Source organism: Diadema antillarum, unplaced genomic scaffold, assembly GCF_040938485.1.
Source record: "Diadema antillarum isolate AM-2024a unplaced genomic scaffold, OU_Dant_1.0 seq00001121_RagTag, whole genome shotgun sequence".
NCBI classification, from domain to species: domain Eukaryota; kingdom Metazoa; phylum Echinodermata; class Echinoidea; order Diadematoida; family Diadematidae; genus Diadema; species Diadema antillarum.
Window position 1 is genome coordinate 217,802 of NW_027271935.1, and position 24,699 is coordinate 242,500.

Consider the following 24,699-nt stretch of genomic DNA (forward strand, 5'->3'; position numbering starts at 1 on the left):
TACTTCAAACAAAGTGTTGCATTAATTTCAATTATTGCATCATGACAAATGTTCACACAATGTTTTTTAGCAGTTCGACTAATAATTTTTTAGCTAAACCCCCAAAAGCATGGTTAGTAACGTTACGGTTAGTAACGTTACATTTGTCCGGAGTAATTCCGCAGGTCATTTCACCCTTTTGTAATTGACAAAATGTCACATGACTTCTAGAGTATTTAAATGTATTTATCTTTTACCCTTTAGCAAAACTTTGAGGAAAAAATTTCAAAGGAACCCACTGTAATTTGCATTTAAGTGAATTTCAGCATCCCCAGTCCCACATGTACATTTTAAATGATGGTTTTAGATCTCACGAAATCAATAAATACGAAAGATAAAATCTACTGAATTTGAAAGACCTTAATGATTGGTGAACATCCATGGCATTAGTTGATACCTAGATTAAAGAGTAAGATAAAGAGGCACATTTCTTTTATCCATGTCATGTCCACCTAACTGCGGAATTGCCCTGATGCGTTTAGCGTAAGTGCAATGACGTCATAATCACAAGCAGTACTACAGGCGCCTGCTAACCAGCGCCTAGCTGCATGTACGCGGTACTAGTACAGTGACGTCATAGTAGGCTGAAATCCTCGCGTAGGATTATTTGCGCGTCTATTTTGCGTATTTTTGTTTATACTTGTTATTGTTGGACGCTAAGTTTATTATACTTCTTCGACAAAAACGGCCAGAAACAAATAAAAAACCCGGAAAAACTCGGAAACACTTAAGTTACGTACTACATACCAGACATCAGCGGAATCAGCGTGATGAATGCAATCTAGGCAAATGAAAAAGTTTTTCTGATGAGGTGAAGAGGCGCTGAAAGCAGAGCATAAGATGGAGCTCCGCTCTGGCACGTCCGTCCTCCAGCACGTCCGCACGTGTGTAGGTGTAGGTCCTACATGTACGTATACATGTATACTCCTGGGGTTCTGTCCATGAGGTTATCACATTAAAGTCCTTACATTAGTCTCAGGGTAGTAAAAGGTTCTTATAATTATGTGGTTATGAAAGACTTTCAAAGAGAGGTAAAACTCATTTCATTAAATCTCCCACAAGATGAATAATGTCTTATGAGTCTGTCCTAACCCCTGGTGTGATCGTGTATGTGTTCGCCCTGTCCTGCTATAAAGATCAACTACAGTTTATTTTCCGCACCATTGTCCGACTGATTCCTAGAGCACTTTCAAGTTTGTCAGCAGCTACGGCGGTTTCGTAGAGGTGACAGATATCCCGATGCCTAATTCTTCTGAAGCTGATTACTGCCGTGGAGGAGGAGGAGGAGGAGGAGGAGGAGGAGGAAGAGGAAGAGGAGGAAGAGGAGGAGGAAGATGAGGAAGAGAAGGAGGAGGAGGAGGAAGATGAGGAAGAAGAGGAGGAGGAGGAGGAAGAGGAAGAGGAGGAGGAGGAAAAGGAAGAGGAGGAGGAGGAAGAGGAAACAGATATGGCCCATGAAGAAAAAAAAAAAAGAAAGAAAGAATTTGGGGACTTTGCATTATTTCATCGTGTTGTCTGAATGGCTTTCCTCCAAGAATGTCCTCCCGGTTGTTCCAGTCCATTATTTTATCTCTAATGGTGAAATCCTCCGCCCCATTTCATAAAAGATGTTAGGATAACAACTCTTCATGGAATGGCAACTTCCCATAGCAACAGCCAATCAGGAAACTGCATTCTTGACGTTACCATGACAATTGCCATTCCAGCAAGAGTTGCTATCATAGCAACTTTTTATGAAACGGGGCCCTGGATTTGTCAGCGCTGTCCTGTTTCGATCCGCATTTTTGCGGAGAAGTTTCCGTTTGATAACAAGTACACTTTCGAGTTTGTCTGTACTCTGTAGCTATTTAATACGAAAATGATGAAATTTAAAGTATTGTAAAATTGAATGTTATCTCACAGGTCACTAAGCCCTGGTCACAACTTGCCGTGCGTGCTTTTCGTCCGTACGTTCTTGGCGGAGGCCACGGCATTCACGTTTTTTCTAAAAACGTGGGGAGGGAGTGACTAGCGCAGGGAGAAAGAACGTCAACGCACGACACTCGCACGGTTGCGCAGGGTGTAAGTACGTGGCCCGCACGCCACGCCTGGCCATGAGGGGTTACGTGCATCGTACGTTGTGCACGTGGTAAGTGAGTTCTACGTGCTTACAACTTACAATCTGCGTGCGATTACCACGTTCTCTTGCGGAGGCTGTAATTACATGTGCTACTCACGCACGGTATCCCTACTCTGTCGCATGTTTTAAGTGCGTGCTAGTGCGATGATTTTTTTCCCCGTCAGATGCTAGGGGTATAGGCCTAATTATAGGACCACCTTCCGAGGTTCTTCAGATGTATAATCATACGTCTTCTCCATACGTGTAACGGTAGTTTAACCTTCTGCTTGTCATATTCATTTCATGTCTATAGGTTTTTATATTTTGTTGAAAGAAAATGACATTGAAATAAATGAACTAAATGAAATATGTGAAATGTGTGCATATTTGACTCACTGACAGAGAAAGGGTTAATAGGCTATATCAGGTATAGGACATAGGTTACATCACGTATAAAATGGCATTGTATACCTGATGTAGGTTGATAGGCTACTATCAATATCTGGTACTTATTGGCATTGTATAACATTATTTTGGTTGAAACATCCTAACACACTGGCACTGGAGGTGAGATGCATAATGATATGCTGTTATGAAGTCTACTATGTTTATACCCAGTTTCAGAGGTGATGGCATTTCAGCCATGGAGGCATTTTTGAGCTAGATTTATCATCATAGATTTATCAGCATATTACTAGAACAATGAATGTAGGCCAATGGTTTTGCAGTTTTATCCGAGTCTGAAGGTGTCACGTTTGCAATTAAGGCCCTATATAAGGTAATATTGTCATAGAAATTTTTTTCTTGCTTAATTTCAAAATATACACATTCTCAATTTCAGAGAATGGTACTGACTTTATCACTGTTCTGCATACACAATGATGGTCAATGCCTTTTAACCACGCTTGTGCAGCTCTTAAATGTAAAATAAAAACAAATTTCAAAACTCCAAAAACCTGGTCACTTCATGTACTGACCACTCAGAGCTCAAGATTTCTATATGCTTTGCTTCTTCAAGCAGTTTTTGACTGTGTCTTATGTGCCGCAAAATATGATGCAAGTGTGTATATATATATATTACATAATAACTTCGAAAGAGTTTTGAAAGCCCTTTCTAGTGATATAACAATCATTTTTCTGTGTATGCAATTTCTTCGATCCCATAATCCTTACAGGGCATTTCTGCCCGGTAGGTGAAATAGAACAGTATAATTGCCAACATAATTATATTTTTGTTTTGTTGATGGTAAAGGTCAATTTTATTGTGCAATAGTTAATATTTCTAATGTATGTTGTATATATTTGAATGTATCCATGATGATCCTTGTAAAATGTCCGCAATTCAGCCTCCTGGCTGCAAGAGATGTTATTTAATAAATACCTTTCAACCTTTCAACAACATCAGGACATCTTGAAAACGAAATGATGATACTCTTCCGTCTGCTCGGCTCGTGTACATTGCAGAAATCACTGCGCACAACTTGCGTTTTAAGTGCGGAGCAGGTGCTTATTCGGCAAGTTCGGTACGGTCTGCGTGCTCTATTGATCAGTTGAACTCAGGGAAGTGTCGAATAAGCACGGGCTGCGCACTTATTACGTGCTCAACACGTACGTGCTACGTGCGCCGTCCGTCGAGCAAGTGACGGTGGGAAAATTTTAAAAGACGCACGGAGTCAGTGCGTTGTACGCACGTTCGCTGTAGAGGGCGCGTACGTTGCCCGCACTCAGGGTGAATCCGTAGCCCGAACGCAGCGAAAGTTCCTCGTGTCCTAAAAGTGCTACGGCGTGTCTGCGTGCTCCAAAATCCGTACTGAGGCGGTACTTACTACGTACGGATCCGCAAATTTTGCCCACGTTTTTGTAAGTAGACAGCACGCACTTGCAAGTACGGCGAGTTGTGACCACGGCTTAGAGTCTGTAATCAGCGACTGCACTGTTGTCTTTACACTACAACTATTAAGGCAAGCAAAGCAGAATCAAGTTGAAATGCATGAATTATTCACTGTTGTATAATGTCATGTACCTCAAGAGTTGGCCGTTGCTGCGTTGCGAAACAAAATGATCACAATAAATATTAATGCGTGATGCCAAAGATCACATTGTATTGACCATATTGTGCAATGTAGAACAAAAGAAAAGAAAAGAAATGTGCCTTTTCTTGTTTGTTTTTTGTTAAGGCATGCAACTTTTACATTCCTTACCTACATCTTCGCAGGTGTGGTATTCTACAATTACCAAAGGATCCCGAACTCTGTGTGGTTCACTGTATTTGATGCCCTTGGAAATGCTTCTACCTACCGTCTGCGTGCTCCTGGAGCGTCATGGGTAGTTATTCGTTATTTTCGCGGACCCTTTTTCGTCATGGTTACCAACAATTCCATCAAAGAGTTGATAATACTATCCCGTACTAGAATACTAACACGTTTTTTAAAAAATTGCATCAGAGAATGTAGTATCCTATTTGATGGGGCGGAGCAATTTGAAATTGTGAGTGCCTCCACGTATTGATCGTCTACGTTCGAATATAGATTAAAGGCATAATTTACCATTTGAAGATGAAACAAAAACCCAGCATTCGTGCTTTAAAACAATTCTATAATGTGAATTAGGGATAGAAACACAACTGCAAAAATTTGAATGTGTATAATCGATGTCAAGTATTGTTTAATACACAAAATATGAACAATGATAAAATGTTTCCAGACCAATTAAAACCGTCTACAGTTATGGCTAATTGATAGAAATACTGTATCTCCTAGTATTTCAGGCTTTATTGCGAAAATCTAATATGGTAGGATGTTTTGTGATACAACAGAACTACTCATATGCATTAAATGTGATATCTAAAAAAATATTAAATCACTGCTAAAAAAAGGTAAACAGGACCTTTAAGATGTCAGAAACAAAGCGTTAACATGACAAAACATTTGGATTCGTTTATTTGACCATTTAAAGGGAGGCAGTCCTGAGATTTTCACTGAACTGATAATTGATAGCAGAAAATATAACCTTTCACCAGTTTATACGCGTGGAAATTAAAAACTGCCTCCGTACGGTATTTTTGAAAAATAATATCCTGTAAGCGATCGTGTAAGAGCCTGTAGAAAGGTGCTACGTCATTGATGCCCTACTCTCAAGTTGACAGGCATGCCTCTAAAAACCAATTGAAGTGTTCAAATGATCAGTTGTAATTTTATCATAAAATGTGGAAATATGTGATTTTATTATTTTAAACAAAATATTTCAAGCTTAGTTAAATATAATTCATGTAAATCAATATTGTAAACATATATCTTTAAAATCAAATATACCATGTACTTGACATCAAATAGGCACTGTCCTTTTCTAGCTTCTGTCCGTGTTGCATACTACTTTGCGAACAAACCACTCTCGCGCGCGAATTCGTACATTATGTACACACAAAGAGATTTTTTTCCTCCCCACCAGTCACTGGGGAAATTCTCTTTGTGTACACAGTACTCCGTCTAGCTGAGTTTGGCGTTCAGACCGAAGATTACCATATCGTACCATAGCGTACTCATAATGAGCAGAGCACGGCTGGGAAGAGTTGTGCCTCGGTGACGTCGGACTCTTCGCCAAGACTTGCTCATTGGCATATTCACCATGCAGATTCACACTTTTTCAACAAGAAATTACGAGCTTATCTGGTGATTTGAAAGTTTGTTTTTGGTGAAAGTAGTTCATTGGAGGTACCAACAACAAAATTCGTGAGGACTGCCTCACTTTAAAAGCGTCAATATTTAAAAGCTTCAGAGATTGGCTGCAAAAGGGAATCAACGTATCATTATTACTTTCGGGGCGGATCCAGGAATTCGGGGGGGGGGGGGGGTGGGGCGCAAACAATATTTCTGGTGCTACCTCCGGGTTTCATCTCATTTCAATTTTCTTTTTATTTCTTTTGTTTTAAGAACAAATAAAGAGGGGGCGCACGCCCGGTGCTCCCCCTCCAATGCCCTCTGGATCCGCCACTGACATATAGCGAACACCCGTCAGATGTGTTTAACATGATCGATTTGTTTTATTGTACGTGAATACATTTCTGTAGTCTATAATCATGTACGTATGCGTGTACTGTGAATTAATCAGGAAAGACTGGTGTATCGGAAGATTACTATCATCTCCCTCTCTTTCCTACTCTTTTCGCGTTTACCCCTCTTTTCCACGAGCGTCATGCTAGACCCCCTTCTCTCATTGCATTAATGTATTGTATCATTGGTTACCAAGGGTCCAGCTTCATTGGCAAGCGTTCTGTTCTTAACACATGTACTGTAATTATGTCACAGCTGTATGTGTAATGAAAATTGTTGAAATTGTAGAAATTAGCATAAGTGAGTATCGTATATATGTACATATTACGTTTGATTATATTGTTAAATAAAGATTTGTAAATGATGCCATACAGAGAATAATTAGATGAATCAAATCAAATCTAATGAAATTATTCTTTCATACATCATATATGACGCAGTTGTACATAACAGATTTTTTTTTCTTCAAAAACACTTAATCTAACATTTCTTAAGTGAATTTGCTATCCTTACATGGAAATGGTCTAGTAAAAATACAATGTTCTACTAAGTTACCAACGAAATCCACCTATGTATTCAACTCCACGTAAACCACGCCCCCACCACCCCTCCTCCGAGGTAGGCGTGTTTCCCGAAGTTCCTAAAAGTACGGTAGTTTTTGTGCGACACACACACATTATACACACATACATGTGCGCGGGCATACACACACACTCACTCACGCACACTCACTTAGCAACCCATATCCTTTTTTGATAATTACATATAGGTACATTTCCTAGGATGTCATATGCCTATATACCTTTAGAAATAACTGTAAAAACACACACAACTCAATAAATGAACGAAATTCAGAAGTGAAACGACGCATAATAAGCAGTATATTTAATAGAAAGTATCCACGAATTTGAAAATTTGGTTTCACGCAAGAACTTAATCGAAATTTCTGCTGATTGATTTTATCTGATAACGTCCGCGGGTGACTTGAATTAATTATCCACAAAAGTGTTTCAACAAATAATACAATAGTAAGATGAGTGATTATTTTCTCAAGTAGAGTCAATTCTTGTTTGTTTGTTTTTTAGAGTATATAAGATGAATGAAGATCATCAATAATCAATATAGCTGTATCATGGAAATACATTTAGAATTTATACTATGAAGCTTTAGATTTCGGCGCAGACGCTAAAGCCACCGATTTTAGTCGGCTGTCCTCCTCTCTTCCCGCTTCGCGTTGCAAAGTATGGGGAGTGAAATGGCGCCCCCAAAGGATCATTACATCAAGTAGCTCCCTGCGGGACTCACACGGGTAAAGATTTCCCCCATAAAGACCAGTGTTGTTCAAATTCAGAATTAAAAAAAAAAATCTTTGAAATAGCCGGGAGAAATGAGGTATTTCATCTTCACTAGACTGAAAAAGTGAGATACATGGTGTATATCCTTTCATCCATCAAATTTCCAACAAAGGGGGCTCTTCAGGTCAAACTCTGTCCAAGGGTTCGCAAAGCCAGACTACGAGTTCTTTTCACTCAAAAAATCTCATATGTTCTGTACATGCACCCAATCAAAATATAGTCCCTTCAAATTCCATAACAAAAAGCTTTCATCTTCCAACCAAAATGTAGCTTGTAGAGCAATTCATAGTCAATACCTGCAGCCATTCAGTTTTTAACAAAACTGCATTTATGATTTTTTTCTTCATTTATTGTAGTATCTTTGGTACGATTTGGTGATGGCGTCAGGGACATTCCATCCCTTTTGCAGGTGTGAGCCCTTTTGTTGAGATCACATTTCCTAATTGATTTTTTTTTAAAATCATAAACGTGTTTTTTAATGATATTTACCTGCGAATCTGAGCGGACGCAAAGAACAGCTCAGAACCGACCGTGCATACTCAGTGATGCATGGTTTGATTATTATAAACTAATATGATCATGCGCACAAAAATGTTTTCCCTCTGAACGCCCGTGTCTCTAAAATCTAAAGCTCCCTATTATTATTTTCGCCGAGTGGGTAGTACTATCTTTGTGTGTGTGTGTGTGTGTTTGTGTGTGTGTGTGTGTGTGTGTGTGTGTGTGTGTATGTGTGTTCCTGCAAAAAGGTGGCAGTGTTTCATTATGTGGATGAATGTGATTTCGTAATATCCCTTCTCTTTCTCCTTGATGTTATCGAATGAATTTCTTGACTTATGCACCCAAGATAATGTAAATGATAACCTCTCGAATGCAATATCAGTTTAAGCCTTAAAAATATTAATTTTCCTTGCGATGAACATGTTATAAAATTTTGTGTAAAATACAAGGACAAGCTTAAAGCAAACGTGTCATTTATTTCATCGAGTTGAATGTTTTCTTTCAGCTCAGTAGAAATATCACGTTCCTATAACGTCTTGAAGGACAAGTACTGAAAATGGAATTCAATGCACATCTTTAAGTTTGCGGACCTACAATCAAACCCGATGTAGGCAATTTGTCAATCAGTTGCAATATCATGTAACTTGATTGAACAGAAATGAAGCTCGATCTCTCGAGCTGATGTATATGATTTATATTGCCCATTAAAATTTTTCTCGTAGAAATATTCAGGTGTCGGCCATTATACCTAACGAACAGTATAGATTCGTATTCATAGAATAACGAACACACACACACATATACATACACATACACATACACATATAATTCATAGAGAAAATGTCTCGCGAAGGACAATGGTCGAAAAAAATGTCCGGTTGCAATGCTGAATCATGTGAAAAGTAGAGTCTGTTCTGGGCCCCATTTCATAAAAATAAAGTTGATATGATAGCAACTCTTGCTGGAATGGTAATTGTCATGGTAATGACAAGAATCAAGCTTCTTGATTGACTGTTGCTATAGGAAGTTGCCATTCCAGCAAGAGTTGCTATCCTAACATCTTTTATGAAATGGGGCCCTGATGTGGCTGTATCTGATTGGGAAAAGGTAAAAAATGTAGTGAAACAAACTTTACAAAATACTGAAGTTAAAGCTCTTGGAGAAAAAAGTAGCTCCCGTTGTCATGCAAGGTGACTCTTTAAAGCTGGTGCAATAGAGAATTCGGATTTGACATGGCGTTCAATAATGTTCTCTTTTCCAAAAAGCGCCCTCAGTTTTATCACAATTAACAGCCTACCTTCAGGTGATAATCTATGTAGATGGGGGAAAATGCATTTTTATTGTTTTTTTTTTGTGTGGTTATCAAGAAACGCCTTTCCACATATTGAACAATTGTAAAAGAGCGTTGAAATGAAGCACTATATTTACAGACATGATAGCATTTTGAATTATATGAAGAATATCAGTGATAACGTTACTCGTAATGGAAACCATAATATCAGAGACTCCATCTCTTCCGTTTTTGACGGGAGATCTCAAGCCGAAAACCCATTTTTGCAAAATCTCCCGTTCTCCCGCTGGAGATTTGATTTCTCCCGCCCTGGCTCTGTGTCTCCCGGTGGAAAGGATTTCTTACTTATTGCTATCGTATGTTGAAAAAATAAGCCTTAGATAGCACCAGAGAACATCTAGAACCCTAGGAACTTCGTGCTTCGCACACATCAACTTGGAGTCTCCCGTTTGCCAGGAGTTTCGGGCGGGAGAATCTCCAGATCAGAAGGTGCTTGGGGTTGGAGTCTCTGTAATATGGATTTGTATGCATGCAGATTTAGATGGTGGCACTATACCCCCGATGTTGCGATTACAGCAGAACGCCCCGATATCATGATAGTGAACAAGAGCGATAAGTTGTAATTAAAGACTTGACAATTCTATTTGAGCCCAATATCACAGAGGCAAGGGGAAAAAAAAAAGAAAAATATGAGGCTCTCCAAGTATACATGGAGTCCCATGATTACAAATGTGATCTCATTTGGCTCCCGAGAACTAGTTCCGAAATAAAACAAACAGAAAATCTGTTCCACACTAAGGTTCGCAGATAAACAGGCAAAAATGAAATCCTACATCCAGGCTCTGTCTAAAATATCTATTGTTTCCTCTTATGACATCTATAATGAGAGATAAGTTTGCTTTTATTTAAATCATTTCTTATCGTGTTAATATGATTTTTTTTTTTACACTGATTCACGGCCCATTGAAAAACAGCATATTTGCTGATTGGGCTTTTTCATCCGTGGTAAAACATAATGAATAAAATGAAATGCACGTAAAGAACCCACGTGGAATGTCAAAGCTCTACTTACACTTTGAAAAACAACAACAACAACAACGGTGTTTGGGGTTCAATTTGTTATGAGTGTATGATGTAAGGGGTTTGAGGATTTAAGAAAGAATGTTTGTATATTCATTCATAACATTAATACAGTGTGTGGTGTTTTTTTTTTGGTTAAGATTTAGTGTTTTGGTGTAAAACAGGGGAAAAAGAGATTTAGTTGATTGTTTATGTATGATATTCTATACTTGTACTTATACTTGAACTTTATTCTGCTTCAATAAAAAAAGTATATCATTCGCACAATGACAAACTGAGGACAGGTAAGGAGTATATGAACATGCATGCATAAATAACTATAAATGAAACATGGAAACTACAAAAGACCAGAGTCTTTTATAATATAAGATTTGATGTTATATGATTTGGTATTGTTGAGGAATTGTTGATGAATTGTTGTTACTCTTAATGAAAAAGTCAAAGTGGAGATTTTGGAGGAGAAATTGATAAGAGTGTTAAATACATTAATGGGTTATAGAGTAAGGTAAAATGTATAAGAAAAGAAGGAGATGTATGAGATAAAATCGTATCATTACTATAGAAATGTATGTTTTGAAATGAAAACTAGCATATTTTGATTTGTGTAGAAATGTATTTCTGGTCAATCTGTTCGTAATTATGTGATTGTAATTGTCGAGTGTGTTTTATTATGTAAGATGCATTTACATGTTTTGCTGTATTTTCCTTTGTCTTTGCCTTTATTGTCTCATGTTAAATCCAGGAGCCAACCTAGGCCTTTCATGTGTTACACTGTTTATTCATATAATAAAGAATGCTTAGCAACAATATATATATATATATATATATATACACGAAATAAACTGTACTTGAATACAGCACAAACTTTGTTTCAGTATGGTTTTTGATGATATTATCACGCCAACACGTAGACAACTTACTCAATATACATTATATATATATATATATATATATATATATATATATATATATATATATACATATACATATATATACACATATGTATATATATATAAACATATATAATATATATATATATGTATGTATATATATATATACATATTATATATATATATATATATATATATATATATATATATGTATATGGCATGATGCTGACATTTTTAACGAACGCTTCTGTCATCTTAGAAAGAATGATATAATTGAAACAATAAAGACAGTTGATGTCGCACAATGCCGGCTGGTGGTAGAAGCGCTCTCGACCTTGGTTCTTCAGCTTTATTGTTTGTTTATGCAAAATGGAATAGACCATGTTATGGAGTAATGAAGCTTCTTCAATGAATCTACTGTTATTGTCTAAACTATGCCCGGCATTTGTACATGGAAAATGCATCTGAACCTCTCGTCATTTTCATTGACCTTGTCACCATAATCCGCCCATCACGTGGCTCATGGAAGAAAGCATTCAAAAAGGCACCCTCCGTCCTCTCGAATTCAGTTGCGCATGAAAATGGCGCCATTATTTTGTCGCCTTGAACGAGCTCATGCCATACTAATCGCAAGTCAAAAGGTCCACTCATTGTCCATTGAACATGCCTGAGGAAAAAAGTATTATCCACCAGCGGCGAAACAGACGCATAGGTACCGTAATTAGACTGCGTGCGAGTGATAGACTGTAGCAGACACTGAGCAATAGGGCGTCCATCTAATCGAAATTTGATCAGATAATAAAGTGTCAAAGTTTTATTCGTAGGTCCGAGACCATCCAAGGTAATATCCTTGCACAACATATCCATACGTAGGCAGGTATTACTGTGTGCACACAACAGCAACTATGTGTGTGTGTGTGCGTGCATGTCTGTGATATATATATATATATATATATATATATATATATATATATATATATATATATGTGTGTGTGTGTGTGTGTGTGTGTGTGTGTGTGTGTGTGTGTGTGTCTGTGTGTGTACGTGTGTTGGGTGCGTAGGAGTGTGTGTATGTGTGTGTGTGTCTGTCTGTCTGTCTACTTTATCACCGTAAATCTGTGCAGGTATCGCATTATTTTTTGAAACATATCAACCACAACGTACTCGCACTTTACATTCACTTAATCAAACGAAGCACCCACACATAACATAATATCCATTGTTACTTCCACTCAACATCCACATAATCATATTCCGATACATTACTACACAATATATGACTGTTTAAATTCTTGTGACCGATTTCAGGTTTTACATAGGATCGTTTTATTGACAAGGGGGAAAATCTTGATGAAATAAATGACAGTCATCGCGGAGACACAAATTTTTTACTTGCATGAAAGTTCAGACAGAGAAGACTGGAAGAAGCAACGTATTAGGGAACAAACTTGTTTCGCTCGAATGATAATAGCGAACTGTGGATCTGCGACGCGAGCGCAGTGAGGCAAAATCAAGAAATGTGTTCTGCATGTGCACGAGACAGCTGTTTTCGTTGTTCTATTTTCCAGGCTGCGTCGTCTTTACGTTCGCGTCGCAGATCTAACAATCTAACGCTAGCCCATGAACGCAGTTCAACTAAGAAGAACATTAGGATGGGTACCGTTGGTGTTAATTTCCCGGCTTACCGTCTTTCTGTGCTTTAAAAGGGCATTCAAAACAATTTGTGTACTTTCACATCATGTAGTGCGTAAATCGATAGTGCCATGTATATTGATAGGCGGAATATATTGTGACCCTTGGCAGACAAATAAAAAAAACAACACACACACAAAACACAATACGCTGAACAAGGATGGTGACATAGGAGGCTTACATAATCAAGTATTATGAAGCAATGTCATTATAGTACAATTCTATATACCACACCTGCGCATAGTTGATGCTCGCTTTCTTTTTACGTTCTGCTTCTTTGAGTACCCAGACATCTATTCTAATGTGAAGCTGCTATTATGCCATCATCCTCGTTCATTGTGATTTGTTATGAATTAAAAAAAAAACACCACACATTCTGATTCCTCATCCCTGCCGTCTGAACGTAAGTACAGCTAATACGAAGATGTTTAGATGCAAATGTCTAAAAATCATCTGGAGGTCATCTACTTTAATGGTACAACTTGTGTTTTTCTGTTTCAGAAGCTCCTTATGTCTGTGCTTAGAAATATGCAACAGTCTTTCTATTACTATATATATATATATAGATATATAGATATATATATAGCTATGATATATTCTTTCTATTCGTGTTGCTATTATGATTGAAGCCATCTTCAAAACTCTCTTGCAATTCAAATAAAATTCCCCTAGAGCAATCTGAATCGGAAGAGCACGCGTAATGGGGGAGAATTTAATTGTTTTTCAGATGAGGTGGAAAATGACCCCCGATATTCGTTTTTTTTTTCTTCTATTTTTTTGAGTCGTGGTTAAAGGAGATGGCCCCAACAGTTGCCTGATGGCGGGTACTTTTAGGATCTAACGCGTTTGTGAAATGACTATGAATCAAGACGGCGGTGTGATAATTTCCCCTGGTAAGTGGTCATTTCATGTAGTGTTATGAGGTTCATTTTCACTTTCTTTCCCCCCCTTTTTTTCGGGGGGGGGGGGGGGGGCACAATCCGATCAACCCACAATGCATTGGGGAGCAGATACTAGCGTCGCTGCACAACGCCTTCCAAGAAAAACCCAAGGAGATAATATCACCCAGTGCACAAGTCTACCAGTTTTTTTTTTTTTTTTTTTTTTTTTTTTTTTTTTTGCACTACGCCGACCTCCAAACGGTTGATGAAATCTGATATTTCTACCCGCGGTGACTTTCGCAGAGGACTCGCTAATAGGCAAAGGACAACATCAAGCACAAGAAATTACCATCCGGCCCCTAATTTTCTTCCTTGACCCGAGGCTAAACTGCAAGTTCAATCAGCCCCTTGACTCGGTGGACCCAATTAGCGAAAGACTTTTAAACGGCCGTCAAGAGTGCATGACGTCACAATATGAATTCCATTTGAAAGAGCGCCCTTAGTAACCTACTTCTGCAATAAGATGGTGTCGGAAAAGGAAAAAGTTCGTTGGTCGTCGGCGGTCAAGACACCACAAATTTCAGTCCCGATAGGTGGTCAAAATCGATATATAATATACGGTTTTCTATCACACCCACGTGTAAGCCTACATCGCATCAGTTATTGCTACTGATTGTTTTAGGTGCCCGATGCAGCTGCTACTTAAAACTACTTGAACTTTCACAAATATTCTCATCACTGCACACACAGATAGGAGACTTTAAGGATACCAAAAAGAAAAATGTTCTCTTCATCTACCATATATCATATAACATTCAAACTAGACAGATACAGACAGACATATGGAATTTTATAGCACAAACATTAATCCTCTACATAGGCATTATGCTATTAGTTACAATTGCTGAGTTATATACATTATAAAGAAATCGGATGTTCAAAATAATCATGTATTTTCATCGTGAAGAAACAGCAGAAATAGGCAAGTTCCAAATGAACAAGGCAATATGCATTATGAATGAATCCGTCATATGAATACAAGCACCCAACAAGCACACAGATGAATATTTGTAAAGAGATCTGTTGTAACACATTACCAATGACTACAGTTGTGCTAGTGTGTCGTATTATACAATGAAACACATTCACTTCAATTGGAGACTTCTTCATAATGCAATCACTTCTGGTGTGTAATGTGGTCTAGTAATCGCTGTCTTACAAATTTGTGATTATAATGGTTTGTTTTTTTTGTTTCTGCTAAGAGGCATTCCAATCATTTCAGTTCAAGAAAATATGTCTATAGGCTTAAAGCATCAAGATGTCAATGCATTTTAAGTAACATACACCCATTTTTGATAAGACAGTTGTAGGCATTTGCGAAAGTGACGTCCCACGGTTAGTTATCTAAATGATGACGACATCACTTTTTTTTATCAGATACTATCATTCCATAAAGATCACATTAGTTTTCTATTGTAGTGACATGCTTGAATTTTACCCCGGATTTCACCCTATTCTTGCCTCAAAGGCAACTTTTCAAATACAGTGTACAGTACTGAACGCCCTCTTAAAGGGATCGTACTGTTTTGGTTGAGACCTAATTTCAGGTTTCTAACATTTTTTGGGGGGTGAAATAATGAGAAACCTCTTATGAAATTTGAAAGAGCATGTATTTTATGAGGAATTCAACGTTTATTTGATGAAAATTGGTTTTGAAATGGCTGAGATATCCAAAAAAGAGTGATTCTAATAAATCGTGGGACCCACACTTTATTACGATCGCTTTGTTTTACTTTGCTTTTGGATATTTCAGTCAAATGAATCAAATAAACTTTGAATTCCTCTAAAGATGGTATGCTCTGTACTATCTCATAAGTGTTTTCTTGGTATCTCGCAAAAAGTTAAAAGCACAATTCTCATCCCCACCAATACTGTACCATCCCTTTAAAGTCCTGTTGTCAGTTCTTTTCCAAAGAAATAAAAATACGCATTCACTGATTGCAACAGGAGTAATCCAAGTACAATCCTGATGCACTTGTAATTAGTAAAGCGTGAAAAGCCACATTACATTCGCAATACATTGCTTCAATGCTATAAAAAAAAAATGCAACGTCACAACATGATTGCATTTAGGTTATCTACATCCTTACAGCCAAGAGCTGTTGGACTACGCCGATCTTTATGTTTCGGACTGCAGTCTTACTTTTTCTTCAGCTGTCCTGCTTCACCAACATTTTCCATTTCATTACAAGTTTGCGTCGACAATAATGTATGTTCTTTTGTGCATTTTCTTCTTATATACGCAACCCAAACGTTTCACGAGAACATTTACACGCTAACTTCACATTATATGCCAGTTTGCAGAATAAATCGTCGGCGATTGTAAAGTTACTGCAATTGTCATTATATTCGCAACACGAAATACAGAGTTAAAACAATAATTTCTTCCATCAAAACATTGATGTTACACAGGAGTAGTATTTCAAGAACAATTATGTCGGAAAATAAGCGTGATATCGAAGCTTGAGGCCGAGTAATTCGTAGCATTGTTTTCAATTGAAAAGTTACTTAACTGCTGGTATTTGACGTTTTAAAATTAAGCGATCGCATCACAAATCTTAACCATTCACACTAAAATTATCCGCTTCTAAATTGATGGCCAGTGTTCAAGGTAACTTGGTGTTCTTGAACTGTCATTGTTAATGCTGTATTTTGAAGACACATGTTTTCTTGCTAGTCTTTAAGCTACGATATATAGTACTCAGCTAACAAAGGACAAGCCCATTTCTTTACAACTTCTTCTTCTTCTTCTTCTTCTTCTTCTTCTTCTTCTTCTTCTTCTTCTTCTTCTTCTTCTTCTTCTTCTTCTTCTTTTTGGCTAAGCCATTGCTGCATAAATATCATTTATCATTTAGATGTAAATTTGAATCGACTTGTCTCAAACTTTGAGAATGACATTAGGATCCCTTCTCAAATGATCTAGATTACAACAGGAGTCATCCAGGCGTCTTAGGGTATAAGATAGATGCATCTATGGCTAAATGATTAATGTTAGGACATGATCGATTATAGATCAGTTGCTACTATGAGGGTACTGTGAGTACTGTGACAAATTCCCGAAGCCCCTCTTAATGGATTGTTATAACATGCTGATACTTTCATCGTGGGAAAATCATGATGAACGAAAAAGAAAACGACAAAGACTTGAGATTGTACCCGGTAGTTCATTGCTTTCATCCACGTGATCTTCATGAATACATGATGCAAAAAGTTTGTTCCCCTTCCTTTTATTTTCTTTTTGTTGCAGTTCTTTTATTTTCTGGTGTTTTTTTTTTTGTCTTTTGCTTCTGGAATTCGGATGAAGAGGACGTGTAACAGTGTACATGCGTAGGTGACGAAGTTGTGGCGGCGACATGCGTACTGAACTACGCCCAGGGGTACGGTGCGTCGGCGCGCTGACGATTCATGCCGATATGCTTCCTCGTGCATCGCAAAGTATCGATTGCCATATCGGATATCGCTTTTGTCGACTGCCGAACTCTAGCTTAACTTGATTAAAATCCACCCACAAAAAAGAGAGAAGGTGCAGAGTCACCGGATATTCCGACGTCCTGGATGCGAATTAGCCCCGAGGCTCTTTATACTGTCTATAAGTTTTGCAAATCAGTGACTTTATGCTATCTCTAAAATGTAATGACCGCCAGGTATGGTGCAGAAAGAAATTCGGGGCGTAACTTAACATCTGCTTATGAAATTAATGGTCTTCAATTTGCAGCAAACTGACCGGCTGGCATCAATCACAGGTAACCTGGTTAAGATTATCGATCCCCCCCCCCTTTTTTTTTCTTCGTCTTGCTCGAAGTGCAATCCCGTAGTCCCCAGCAGCATGAGAAATGAAAGCAGAAGAAATGGTTGCGACGAAGGTGAGCTGTGGAAGAGAAAAAAGTGAAAAATTTGCATAAATGATTAGGGAGGAGACTTTTCCTTGAATCATTTCGATGAACTAGGACAAAACCTGCACAGTAGTTTGTATCACGTGTCTAATCAGTGCCTTCATAAATGTCACCGATGAAAGAATATATAGTCTCTGGCTAGGGCACCTTCCTTTCTTCTCGATTATGTAGGGCCTACATTCATACTTTCCTGCGAAATTCGTGCAATTTAGTTTATCATTTGAGATAATAATTTAGCATCATCACCATCTGTTGCGTCATTATGAAGTGTTTGCTCGTAAAACGACATAACTCCATTTCTTACAATTTGAGATAATTGTGATTAAACCTAGTGAAAACAAAGAAGATATTAACAAAATTCGGGGTTGCTATAATGGTCATTGTATATCATATTTCATCGATTTTTTTTTGTCGTGAACGACCCAAAAAATCAATTATAAAGAATGGAAGGTTGGTTATGAGAGATAATCTTTGTCCAAATAATGTATAGCTAGATATTTCTGCACTCCTTAACTTATTACCAGTAAGGCTGTCTTTAGCAGTGTTGTTTGTATATAAGAATCTGGCCAACTCTGCTCCAGTGGGTAGCAATGTGGTTGCATGATGCTTTCTTATGCTAGAGTCACACACGACCGGGTCTCAAAAACGGATTTCATCCGGGTGAAAATGAGCCGGAATAGTCCAGGAATGGAGGGTAATTTATGCTATACAGTTACACACGGCCGGATTTCGAACCGGCTCCATAAGGAATCATAACCGTATCGACCCGGTTTGAGCCGTAGAGACCCGTATGGACCCGTATCGAACAGTATAAAAATCCGCTTTTTAACTCCTTAACTGAATCCTTTTCGACCCCTATCCACCCGTGTCAACCCGCATCGACCCGTACCGACCCGGATGTAAAAGTAAATCTTATTGTCATCCGTTGCATGGAAGGCAATGCGGCATACGGCAAGGGTCCATACGATTTTACGCTGTGGGTTGCAGCGGGTCGACGCGAGTCGGTGCGGTTCGAACCGGGTCAATTCGGATATCAATACGGAATAAAAATTCGTGAGATTAATTTTGAACATGACCAAAAATTTTTCACCGCCGTAGCCCCTGGAATCCATCAGGAATTGACACGGGTTACGATGCGGGTCAATGCGGGTCGATACGGTTTTAATTCCTTATGTGGGGGCACTGTGGCATAGTGGATAAGACTCTCGACTCCTGATCGGAGGACCCGAGTTCGAGTCCCGCCCAGTGCTTGCGTCCTTGGACAAGATGTTTTACCCACCACGTCCCTCTCGACCCAGGTGTATAAATGGGTACCTGGCAACGCTAGGGTAATAATAATGGCAGGGCCCTCTGGTAGAGCAGTGGAGCCACTGAAGAGGCTACCCTGGGTAAATAAGACCGTATTATTATTATTATTATTATGGACCCGGTACGAAATCCGGCCGTGTGTGACTCTAGCATTACACAGGAATGCACGCCTTGTTGCTACCTGTTGGGTGAGAGAGCGCCATCCTGTGTTTACCTGGCAGGCGCAATGTGAACATTCCCACAAAAAAGAAAGAAAGAAAGAAAGAAAAAAGTAGAAAGATCACATCGTCTGATAGTACGCCTATCGGATTTTTGAAGTGGGCTGGCTGGACTGCCTTGTCGCTACCATCTGTTTACCGTGAGATTCATCAACTAACACGATTTGTCTTCTTGATTGTTCACCAAATTTACCTTTAGGGGGAGAATTTCACTCTGGTTTGTGACACCCCACCCCCACCCCCTCCACCAAAATTTGCTCATAATCAGTTTCGCTGTCACTGAACGCAACGTCAAGTTGAACAAGGCCTACACATCTGTGATTAAGGGTGCTCGTTATTGTGACCATGGGACTCGTTTGATCAGATAATGCCATTCCATGGTAAGAAAAAACTCCAAAGGAAACCCTGGTCTAAATGACGTTGCCTGTCACAATGTGATGCATTGCTGCCACTTGTATTCGGAGACGTTTTTCCACTGCCATGATGAATACTCACCATGAAAATAAAAAGGAAGTCACCGTTAGACAGTGAAGAAGGCTCAGATCTCGTTGGTGAAGCTGTCTTCAAACAGAGTGTCCCGAATCCAATTTCTGAATCGTGGCAAAGGGGAGAAGCAAAATTTGCAAACACACATTAGTTCGTCATCCAAAGCCGTTTACGACCGCGTACATTTTGTGAATGTCTGTGATAGGCTTGCACGTAAAGACAAAGAAAATCACAACAAGTCATTTCAACCCTTTTAGGAACACCTGCTTGGAAGAGATGGAAACCTAAAAAAAAACAAGGGTGTTAGTAAAAATTTACTTTGTGACATCTTTTGGAAAGAGGACTTCAACAAATAAATACGCACATCTTGTATGAAACACGAATACACACGTCTACGAAATAGGAGAGGTATTCAAAATGCTACTACTGGTAAGACAATAACAATTCCCTGTAAAGACCAGTGTTCTGGCATGCGATTGAGTACCAGAAAGTTTCAGGTTCAGAGTGTTACGTGGAAGTAAAGGAAATAGTGTCCTTTCTGTTTGATGGAGTGAAAGATTTTTTTTTCATGAAAATCAAGAACTGCAATGATGAACATACATACAGACACAAAACGAAAACAGGAAGGGCAACATAAGAAGCCGAACCATGGCGACATGGAAATCTTAGAGGTTAAAGGCTTACGAGGGCAGCAAACTTGATTCTTCGTCTCATGATATCTAACTCCCACTCACGAATAAAATAGAAATCAAGTTACATTCAGAACCGGATTTGATGATCTCGCGATCTTTCATGCTTTTGTTTAGATGACGGGGTTGCAAAAACAAATATGCGCCAGCTAGCATGTTTGGGCACGAAGATCCCATGAGAAGGAACAAGAATCCGTTTGCCTTAAACAGCCTTTGTATTTTGTGAGCCCCGCGGAGTCTTATTTAGAATCCACCACCATTCTTTTATCAGATAGTAATCTCGCAGGAGAAACTGATCTAATTTTTAGTTCTCGGGGAAGGTTCAGTGAAAGTCAAGAGCCTTTCAAAGGATTTTACTGAGGGCGTTACTGGTGTGAGTTCAAGAGTAGAACCGAGGAATTAAAGGATTTTGTTCTGTAATAGATATCTTAGAGGCAATTCATTTCTAAAGTATTGCAGATTCATCCATCTCAATTCAGTTTTAAGGGTTAAGCACATCACCCGATGTCGTGATTTTATGGAATCACAAAGTTTTGTGATGCAACCAGAAGATGCTTGTAACGCCTGTTTTGCTTTTTGGTTAACCCAACAGACACCAAACAATAATGTTGAAAAATACTTTAATTCGTGACAATTATAATCATGAAAGGATTAATGGCAGTATTGATGATTATGATCGTTCTCATTGTGAAGATTTTCTTCTTCTTTATCATCATCATCATCATCACCATCATCATCATCATTTTGAGCACCACGACAATCATTATCAAAGTGGACTAATCAGTGGGTAGACTACAATTTATGCCAAGATGTTCACAACACCTTACACAGCAAAGCTACTTTTCATTTCCAAAATGAAGGTCATAACGTGTTCAAGTACCAGGGTTAAGACCCATGCCCATCTTTAATTTTGCAAATTGGACGAGACAGCTTGAGATAGTCAGATAGTTGCAGAGAAAGAGATAGGGAAGGAGAGAAAGAAGTAGAGATAGGGATAGAGATAGAGGTAGAAATAGAAATAGAGATAGAGATAGAGATAGATAGGGATAGAGATAGAGATAGAGGTAGAGATAGTAATAGAGATAGTAATAGAGATAGAGATAGAGATAGAGATAGAGATAGAGATAGAGATAGATAGGGATAGAGATAGAGGTAGAGATAGTAATAGAGATAGTAATAGAGATAGTAATAGAGATAGAGATAGAGATAGAATTAGAGATAGAGATAGAGATAGAGATAGATAGGGATAGAGATAGAGATAGAGGTAGAGATAGTAATAGAGATAGTAATAGAGATAGTAATAGAGATAGAGATAGAGATAGAGGTAGAGATAGTAATAGAGATAGTAATAGAGATAGTAATAGAGATAGTAATAGAGATAGAGATAGAGATAGAGATAGGGATAGAGATAGAGATAGAGATAGAGATAGAGATAGAGATAGAGATAGAGATAGAGATAGAGATAGAGATAGAGATAGAGATAGAGATAGAGATAGAATTGGAGAGAGGCAGGCAGACAGAGAGGGAGGGGAGGGGTGTGTGTGTGTGTGTGTGTGTGTGTGTGTGTGTGTGTGTGTGTCAAAGAGAGAGGGAGAGAGAGATGCCTGTCTTAACCTAGCAAGTTTCGTAGAAAGTTTTCTGCAGACAAAATCATCCGGCATCTTTGAATTGGTAACTATGACATTAACCTTTAATCCATATTTCATATATACAGTGGAGAAGGATTTGATGAACAGTTTCATTCATTACTTTATTACTTATCTAACATCAGATATGTATTAACTTTACTCCTCTTTGAATTCATTATTCAATGTAATGATTATCTGTAAAAAGATAAATAAGTGAGTTTCTAAAATTCTACAACCAAACCAAACAATGGAATGAAAAGCGAATGAAAATCAAGGATTATAACAACACAATTACATCATCAAAACCCCTGCAATGTTCTTTCCTGGACTTTAACTGCTACATGAACGAAGTAGGATTAATACGCGCAACAAACTACACGTTGAACCGCGTCTACTTTGGCGCCTGGACGTGACTGGCTGAAAGTGAACTCATTGATTGTGTATAGATAACTGACTCGTATGAAACAGCAGATAACGATAAAGGGACGTTAGCGTGAAAACACGGATGCATCGATTTGTGATCTAGGTACAGTGTGGACAGATTACTAGCGTCGTACACACAGATCAAAGACGAGGCCAAAGCAAAGGCGACCGAAATCAATTCCTATACTTCTAAACCGTACGCGTCAATCGTTCATACGTTCGAACATTGACATTAATGACATTACAGTATTATTGAGTTATGTTCCCTCTTCCGACTTTCGCAGATCAGAGGACATACGTGCTGTGGAATCAGTGACGGCAACTTGATTCAGTTATTATTTGAAGAAAGCGATTCATGTCATCAACATTATGTTCCCTACTGGAAAGCACACAGTGTCACACAGTGTGTTCACAGTGTGGTCACATAGTCGACTATGTGAAAACGCTCGAATCTAACAGTGTGGAGATGATTTCACACTGTGGTTTGGTTTTCACAGAGTGTTCACATGGCAATGTTCTGTGTCCCACTGTGAATTGATGATTCACGATGTCGTCACACTGTTAAAACCCTCGAATTTAACAGTGTGAAGAGATTTCACACTGTGTTCACAATGTGTTCACACTGTGTTTCTCACACTGTGGGACACTGTGTTCTTTCCAGCAGGGTTGGCCTCCTGAATTCGACTGTCAATACTTATAACATGGGCCCTACCATGCTTATAAGGTCAGAGTGCTTGGGATATTGAAATGAATTGTCACAAAGTCAATCCCAAATTGCATTCCACTTGATGACGCAATAATACATCGCTCGTGATGTAAGCGGTCGTTTTTTTCCTTCGTAACGATGCTCTCTTTCTGAAGATGTCATTGATCTCAAAGAGATTTGCCACCTTTAAGCGGCACAATCCTTCCCGTCTCATAGATTCAGACAATAATATTTGCCTATCGCACATTTTTGTTTTTGTCGTTTTTCGTACATTTGTAGGCCGTATTTGTTTGAGGAATCGTGTATTTACGGGAAAGACCTTTCAAAGTCGGTTGTTTATTGGACATGATTCAGAGCCAAAGGAGCGATTATTTTATTTGTCATTCAATCCACGATTCGAAAATGTCAGGCCCGGTTTGCTTCCCAAGGTCTTAATCCTTACCAAAGCAAACTGCGGGAGAGCGAGATTGAGAGGGGGAAGATGAACAGATAGATTGAGAAAGAGATAGATAGATAGAGAGAGAGAGAGAGAGAGAGAGAGAGAGAGAAGAGAGGAGAGGAGAGAGAGAAAAAAAGAGAGACAAAAGGTACGGAAGTGACATGCCTAAGGAGTGAGAGATTGCCAGAAAAAGAAGAACATATGTATAGAAAATGGTGACGAAGAAAATCTAAAGGAGGAATAAAACATCTGCCACTGAGCAACAGAGAAATATCCCTAGAGAGAGAAAATAGAGAGGAAAGTGATGTATATACACTATTTTACACAATACATATGTACATAATATACAATTTAAATATATACATATATATCACATATGATATGATATACATACATATTTATATATGTATGTATGTGTGTACGTTGTGTATGTGTATGTCTGTATCTGTATGTGAATGTGTGAGTAAAGACAAACAGGAAAAGAGAGAAGAAGAGAGAAAGAAAGAAGGAAAGCAAGAGAGTGGAGAAAGATGAAAAGAGAGTGTGTGACAGATGAAATGATAAAAAATGGGAGAGACAGTGGTTAATTTACAAAATGTTTCTCAGAGAGAGAGAGACCATATCTACATAGATAATGGAGCTTTAGAGGTATTCCCGTAATTCCCTAGGATATTTGTATAGGTCGGGTAATTTTTCGCCAGTATATGTATGCAATTTACTCGTAACACAGGGAACAAAATGGACAGAAATATAAAGATAGAAACGTGATTGCATGACTATAAAATTGATTTGCCGACAAATTTATAAACGACAGATAAACAGATGGAAAAGCTGAAAGCTGTACAAACGAGAAGGACACGTAGACATAAAGATTGATAGATTAACAAGTTTAATGAGGAGAGAGAGAGGAGGAGGAAGAGGAGGAAGAATTGAATTGAATTGAAAAAAGTCTTTATTTGGCGACCAAAGTTCGGAT

General features: G+C 38.4%; 1 protein-coding gene across 1 annotated transcript in view; it reads right to left on the minus strand.

The window, feature by feature from the left end:
• Window positions 1–17,185: 17,185 nt before the first annotated feature.
• LOC139743907 (uncharacterized) overlaps window positions 17,186–24,699 on the minus strand; it is a 58,145-nt gene continuing 50,631 nt past the window's right edge. Inside the window, exons 3-4 of the mRNA XM_071654373.1 lie at window positions 19,848–19,942; window positions 17,186–17,801 (exon numbers count right to left, since the gene is read on the minus strand). Of these exons, the coding sequence (XP_071510474.1) occupies window positions 19,891–19,942 (52 nt within the window). The 3' untranslated portion in view covers window positions 17,186–17,801; window positions 19,848–19,890. The remainder of the gene's footprint in view (window positions 17,802–19,847; window positions 19,943–24,699) is intronic.